The sequence below is a fragment of the Pteropus alecto genome, unplaced genomic scaffold, assembly GCF_000325575.1.
Source record: "Pteropus alecto unplaced genomic scaffold, ASM32557v1 scaffold17, whole genome shotgun sequence".
NCBI classification, from domain to species: domain Eukaryota; kingdom Metazoa; phylum Chordata; class Mammalia; order Chiroptera; family Pteropodidae; genus Pteropus; species Pteropus alecto.
This window is the reverse complement of record NW_006440645.1, coordinates 7,606,322-7,613,844: the sequence shown is the minus strand read 5'-3', so window position 1 is coordinate 7,613,844 and position 7,523 is coordinate 7,606,322. Positions and strand designations below refer to the sequence as shown.

The window sequence follows — 7,523 nt, the reverse complement described above, 5'->3', positions numbered from 1 at the left end:
GAAAGATCCATTGAACATCCACATGTGCTGGGCACTGAAGTAGTCATTGGGGGTACAAAGATGACTCAGTCTCTGTTCTCATAGAGTTACAGCCTGTATTCAGTAGGAGAAAGAAACATGTCTTAGATCCACAGTTCACTTAATTCTTTACATAGTACATATCCTGTAGATGTCCATCAGTTATTCTTAGATGCCACACTTAACAGTTACCAGCAAAGCATCATTTCCCCTCAAGTAAACTATTTTCCAAACCTAACTGCTAAAGTGTCCTATTCTCCCTAATACCTCAGAATCTTCATCTTTGAATAAAAATTCTGGGCCATCTGAAATATTTGAAATTTAAGGTTTAAATTTCCAGTGAAAAGCTTTACTTTGGTCAAAAGGCATATTTCCAAGAAATTTCTTCTCCCATCAGGTATCTCTGCATGTTTGAAATTTTAGCTGTGTACCAAATATAAGTAATTGTGAAGTTTCTTTTATTAAACTTTTTCATTTGAGTCATTCGAAAATATTTTTAGGTAATCCAAATAACTTCTTTTTTTTTCCACCAGCGGGTCCATATGGAATATTTGCTGGTAGGGATGCCTCCAGAGGACTGGCGACATTTTGCCTAGATAAAGATGCACTTAAAGATGAGTATGATGACCTCTCAGATTTGAATGCCGTACAAATGGAGAGTGTTCGAGAATGGGAAATGCAGTTTAAAGGTACCTTCATTTTGTTGGCTTCTTTGGAAATATTAAATTTATGGCTTAAGAAGGTGTATACTATTTCACATTCTTTAAGAGCCTAAGGATGTATGTTTTCATCACCATTATTATTTCATGATAAACAGCTAAAAAGCAATATGATTGCTACATGTGATTTATAAAATCCATATTTAAAAATTGACTTGTTCCAAATATAAATCTAACAAAAATTGTGACATCTTTAGTCATATATGGCTTGTCTATTAAGGTATCGTTTTTTAAAAACTACAGGCTTATATTTAAAATTGAACTAATTACCCATATTGATAGTATAATTATAATTTATTCTAAATGATTTTATTGATCTTACCCTCGGACTATAAAGAAAAAAATGCCAATTCCCTTTATTTTACCTTCGTGACATCAATTATTACCATCTGTGTGACATTCCAGATGTATGTGGTATGGATCCCTTAGAACAGTTTTATTAAGCTAGGTTCGAATTCCTGACCAAGAAATGACTAAACATATATCAACTTGGACATTACATTATACACCTGGTCATATAAAAACAAGCAATGTAACAAATCTAAGAAGAGCATTTGATAGAACAACAATAGTGTATGACGGGCCACAAACTGAGACCTCAAAGATAACAGGATAATAAGTAACAATGAATTTTCATCTCTTCCGTTTATTTTCTTGGAGACTACTAGCATATGTCACATTTTCTCCCCAGGAATATTTCCTAGTTGGATCTACTTACCATGTAATTTTTAATTGTTTTCTCTAACCTAAGCTATTTTATTTCATCTCAGTTCTACATAAAAGAACTATTCTAAGACTCACAGCGTTCATTAGTTCATTAGTTAGAGCAGTTTCAAACTACATGTCCCCAGACCTAACCCAAGATCCTGGGATTGGTAGTTCCAAGAGAGGTTCTGAACATGCACATTTTTTTAAAAAAATAGATCCCTAAGTGATTATGATGCAGTATCCTTAAGAACTGGTAGTACTTTCCTACAAAGTGTAATTCCCAAGCTTTATGTTTCTAATCCTGTTTTCGTTTGTTCAGGCCTTTCATGAGTACAGAGAAAGACCAGCCAAGGTGGGCAGTAGGAAAAAATTAGCTTATTCTATATGATTGTAGATGAGGCAAACACCTTTCCTGCTGTATAATGGAATAGTGAGACAAATTTGATCGCTACTGATTTTCTTTTGATGTATCTTTCAGAAAAGTATGATTATGTAGGCAGACTGCTAAAACCAGGGGAAGAACCATCAGAATATACAGATGAAGAAGATACCAAGGACCATAATAAACAGGATTGAACTTTGTAAACAACCAAAGTCAGGGGCCTTCAGAACTGCAATTCTTACTCCCTTTCACAGAATGTCCAGCGTCTTTGGGTTTGGTTCACCTGCTGCAAAAAACATTCAACAGATTGTGTACAAGCTAAATGAGTCTCACTATGAAGATTTGAATACTAGACATTATTTATGCTGCCAGACTCATTTGTTGCGGTTGTCTATAATGTCTGATTGGGGCTTCATCTTGCTGAAAAGGAGACAGGGATTTTTTTAAGAAGCAAGAAAGTTACAGGGTTACTTTTTCCTTTTTTAATTTTTCTTTAAATCAAAGACAACCAGATATGTATTTGCTACTTAAGTGTACAAAATTCAAAAACAGGGGTTCTTATTTTATGTGCTGTGCTTTTGTTTTTAGCATTGATGGAGGAGACCTGGACAGGAGAGGTGATGGGTGCACATCAGTTTGAGTAGTTTAGGCTACTGAACCATTAAAATGTGAATTCACCAACTTTTCTTTTTGGGTTTTGTCAGAGAAAAGGGAAAAAAACCTTTATTTCTAAGAAATTTTTGGAAATTAGGAGACAGGTTTTCAAGTGGGTTTAAGTTAGAGCTAAATCCCCAACAGTAAGATCATTTGAAACAAGTTTTCATCCCTTCCTTTCCCCTAGGTCAAATCAATATTACTTGTGCCTTATTTCACTTACATAGACTTGAATTGTTTTTAGGGACAGCCCCCCTATGTGAATTCAGAAGTCACTACAAGCAGCATTAAGACTGAAGTTGGAATGTTCTGTTGACTGCAAAACCTTGATGTCATTCTGTGTATATAGAATGTAAAAGGAATATTCAGTGTTACTGCCATATATGTTAATATTCACAAACTTAATTAGCATTGTAATGGCCAAATGCATTCTCCCATGCTTTTTTCTTTTCAAAAAAATTGAAAGGTCAACTCTGTCCCTCAACAGCTGCCTAATTTGGGGAGTCTGACCCTCACAGCTCACTGGTGTGGGTGCATGGGATCGTGGTGTGGATGTCGTATGGGTGCGTCTGAATGTGTGAGAGCGCCTTGGAAGAGACTCTGCAGATACTGTAAATAACCAGTACCGTTTTAATAAAGCATGTACAATAAACCAAAATAAGCTCGAGTTGGACTTTATATACAAACTGTAAGCCAGTGCATTCTGATGATGGTAGTCAAGATTATGCATTTGATTCAAGATAAGGAAAAGTCTTGGAAATGAAAAAGCGGGCACTGGTTAACCAAGTTGTACACATTGTACCATGTTCACTGTAACTTTAGGAAGAAATTCCACTTAGTGGAACATTCTCAAGAGATCTGAGATTATTCAGGTAAGAATTGATATATAAAAATGTACATATTTTTACTTTATATTTTGATGCCAACTGATTATAGTAGAAGTAACAGCACTCCAGGTGGTAGTTATTGGACACAAAACAGTAAAGGATATTCTACCGATAGGTATTAAATTCTTCTATCGTTGGTTTGGAAAAGCCCTGTCAGTTATTTGATTTCTTCATGACTATTTGATTCTTGGTTGGGGTAAGTTATACCAAAAAAATACATTTTATTTAACAAGTCGCCAGTTAAAGAAAAGTTTTATCCTGCTTCATGAGTATGATGGTATGTAGAAGCCATCAAAGAAAGGGGAACATTTAACTGCAACAATAAACTACAGTATGTAAAACACAGCAGGTTCTCAAATAACATTCGATGCCATAGGAACTTAACCTCTCCTTTATATCAGGCTGTGGTGCAACAATAAACTACAGTATGTAAAACACAGCAGGTCCTCAAATAACATTGTCTCTTTCGATGCCATAGGAACTTAACCTCTTCTTTATATCAGGCTGTGGTAAAATTGGTTTCCTTATATGTTGTTTCACTTAAAGTTGGAGAACCTGTTGATGTTGAGGACTTACTGTACTACATTCTGTTATATTCAGTATTGGAATGTTTTGTAGAAAATGATGAACTTCAGCCAAATCTTAGCTGAACACTGGTTGTAAAGACTGAAGAGTGTTGTTAGTAAATGCTTTGTGTGTTTTTATGTAAAATATTTTCTAAAATTTGTTAAAGTACATGTCCTCTGTATTAAACTGATACATCTATGGATCATTCGAGCCTAAAATTCAGAAATCTGCACTTGTGAATAGAGAAACCCTAAATATTCATGCAGTAAAAATTATGCAGTATGTTAAGAAAAATGAGTAATTTTGTGTTTTGAACTTGAAATAAACCGTGTTCTAATAGACAATTCCTCAATTTCAATTGAGTGTTTCTCATTCTCAGGCAGTTTGCTGGGCAGATCTTGAGTAAGGGGACCGGAGCTGTGGAGGTATTGTTGCTGTTTTCCCTCTTGGCCAGTATTTCCCTAATTTGCCTGATTATTGGAACCACTTGAGGTGCTAAAAATACAAATTCTTGGTCCCTAATCCAAACCTACCACCCACTGAGCTAGAATCAAAAGAGAATGGGGTCTCAGACTCTTTCTTTGTAAGAAGTGCCTTGGGTAATTCTTATGATCAGGCATGTTTGAGAAACACCACACTAATAATTTCAAGTTAATATTGCCCAACTTTGTCATCCACTTGAAAGAAATGGAAATGGAGTTTACTCTTGGGTAATTTTGATTTGATTCTCTATTTCACTTTGTATCATTCCCTAAACTTCCTTAGAGTTTCTGAGTTTAAAATCAAGAGTTTCACATAAAAATCAAATATGTGGTTATTAAAAATAAATTTTTATTCAGATTTTTATATTTGGATAGCATCTCCAAGTTGTCATATGTTTCCCAAATAAAATCTATACTATGTACTAGCCAGTTTCTCTCTACCGGGAAATGAACCCATTCGGATACAAATCAAGTTTTTAAAACCTTGATTGTGGTGCTAAATAAGGCTGCTTGTGTTTTTCTGACAGTAATTCTGCATGCCTTTTTTGAAATATGTAGAACCTGACGATATACCTACCTCTAACCCACAATCTAGAAAGCTGAAGTTAATATGTTGAACTAGTATTGGAGAAAATTGTTGTCTAGAAAACCTGGCATTGAATCAGACTCTGCTCTGCTTATCCAAGTATTCCATTTACCTCTTTATAACAAAAGTGCAGCAAACTGCTAGAAATATATGCCACTGACATGTTAACACCGTGTATAACCTTACAGAGCCATTATGGATCAGAATAAGTGGGTAATACTATAATAAGAAATATATAAATTTTTTTAAGTTGCTTTTAGCATAGTGGAAATAAGAGTCATTGAATATTACAGTGATGGTTCTTTTTCTCTAATGAATTAAAAGTAAATGCTCAAAGACAGCTTTTGAGTATATATGTTTCATTCAGGTCAGCTATCAGTTTGGTAGATGATATTAATCACAGATTATGATGTATTTGTCATGAGAAAGTTCAAGTAAAGACATCCCAACTTTACTTAGACGAGTGTAGGCCCTCATCATCCCCAAGCAATGTTAGAAAGGCCTGTGTCTTAACCACACTCCTGCAAGACACTGAGCAGACCCGGGGCTGGATGGCAGCTTTGCATTTGTTCTGTCATCGCTGGTGCCTGAGAGAACATCGGGTTGCACGGAATTACTCCATTCAAGAGCGCACTTGACGTGCTGTGCACACTTTCATTCTCAAGAGATTTTTCTATGTTGCTGTATTTGCATAGGACTCAACTACACCAAATTCTGAAGTTTGGTCTAAGAAGACTGGTAAATATTTGCATGGTACTTCCCCCCCCCCCCCCCACGATAGTGTGATTTTAATGGCTACACAATATTGTTCCCAAATGCAATTTTTAGTGAAAATGCAAGAAATCCCATATATAGTATGGTACCAGTTTGGTTAAAGAAAATTGGAGGAAAGCAAAGTTTGAAAGATAACAATTTAAAAACCAAAGTAGCTATGCTTTTGCCTAGTCATAAAAGTAATGCTCAGTAAACAGAAAAGAATTAAGAAAATGTGAACCAAAAATCAAGAGTTAAGCAAAGTTAACCTTTCCTACATCCTACCCATCCAGTCAGGGTGGACATCTCTACTGGAAACCTCCAAATGAATGCAATATTTCCCCCTCAAATCTGCTTCTATCGGAGAGCTACAGCTAAGTTTTCCTACTACCCTTCTTGTTATCAAATTCACAGTCCCTTTTGGCAATCGAAAACATAAAGAAGACTTTGTTCTCTACTTTAAAGGCCTTCTGTGGCTCCCTATTTCCTGAAGAATCAGGACAAAGTGTAGGCCCTCTTCCTCACTTCCCACTACAATATCAGCTACATAAAATGACTTGTACCTTCCAGAATGTACTTCTAGCTACTTACCTACTCAGTTCTTCAGTCTGGATTATACTCTTCCTCAGACCTTCCCAAGTTAACTGCCCTCCTAGCTAATTTGCTCAGATTTAGAGACCGAGGCTCAGACTCAGTGATTGCATGCCCCCATAGCATCACAGGTACTGTTGTTTCACTGAATTTACTATGTTGTAATCATCTATCTCCCTGATCAACCAAGGGCCAAGAGTACTGTTTTAGGCCCAGTGGTTTTCCTCAACATCACAGTGCTAGACACAAAGTATTTGCTCAAAACATTTTTGTTAAATTTGTAAAATGACGGGGTGGACTAATATCACTAGTTGTTAAGTGGGGGCACCGAGGAAACATCAAAGACTGAGGGGCGCCAGGGCAGTGCCTCTTGTTTGTGTTCACTGAGCGTGCAAGCAAGAATTTAAAGTTTTTGTGCTACCAAAAAAAAAAAATTTAGAAAAACACTGGCCAGATGGTCTCTTTCAGTTTATGAATATAATTCAAGGTAGAACTATACAGTATTATAAATATCTAGCAATGCGATATGATGACCAAACGCAGATGGGTCTTCATGACACAAGGGGATGAAGCTGTAAGCGCCACAGTACCACCCTGGCCTGAGGACACATCTCTAACCAAAACAGCTCTGCCGCGACTACAGCTCACAGGCTTAGTCACAGGGCTGACCAAAGGGAAGACAGGGCAAGAGGACTCCCATGTTTTTTCTTTTAACTAAAAACATCAATGCCTTTGGAATCCCACCCAGGGAGTCCTTTGCTCCCTCCCTCTATGTCCCCCCACCTCCCATCCTGCTACAAAGGCACTCATTGCAGTCTCTTGACTAGTCTCAGTGGTAATTTAGAAAAAAGACAAGGTAGATGAGAAGCAAGTTTAAGTTCGATCTTGCCAAAGACAAACTGCAATGTAATAAAAGTATAATGAAAACGGTCCGGCCTGCTGTACTTGCCTGGGAAGAAATGCCTTACTTGTGGGAGAAGACCCTTGCCCTTCCAACCGTGCTACAAGAGAAAAGCAAGATAAGAGGAATCAATCACCTTTCTCATGTGAGAAATGCAAGAGCAATGTGTCAGTAGTACAACAGTTTAAGCCTTGCAGGGGGCCTGCCTCTATCTAGTGAGTTTCTGAACTTCCCTGAGCCTAATTTTCCTCATTTGTAGAAAGGGGCTAACAGTA

At 36.9% G+C, this 7,523-nt stretch overlaps 1 protein-coding gene across 1 annotated transcript in view; it reads left to right on the top strand.

The window, feature by feature from the left end:
• PGRMC2 (progesterone receptor membrane component 2) overlaps positions 1-4,287 on the top strand; it is a 14,305-nt gene extending 10,018 nt beyond the window's left edge. The window contains exons 2-4 of the mRNA XM_006917766.3: positions 552-707; positions 1,924-3,717; positions 3,812-4,287. Coding sequence (XP_006917828.1) covers positions 552-707; positions 1,924-2,021 — 254 coding nt within the window. The 3' untranslated portion in view covers positions 2,022-3,717; positions 3,812-4,287. The remainder of the gene's footprint in view (positions 1-551; positions 708-1,923; positions 3,718-3,811) is intronic.
• Positions 4,288-7,523: the final 3,236 nt, after the last annotated feature.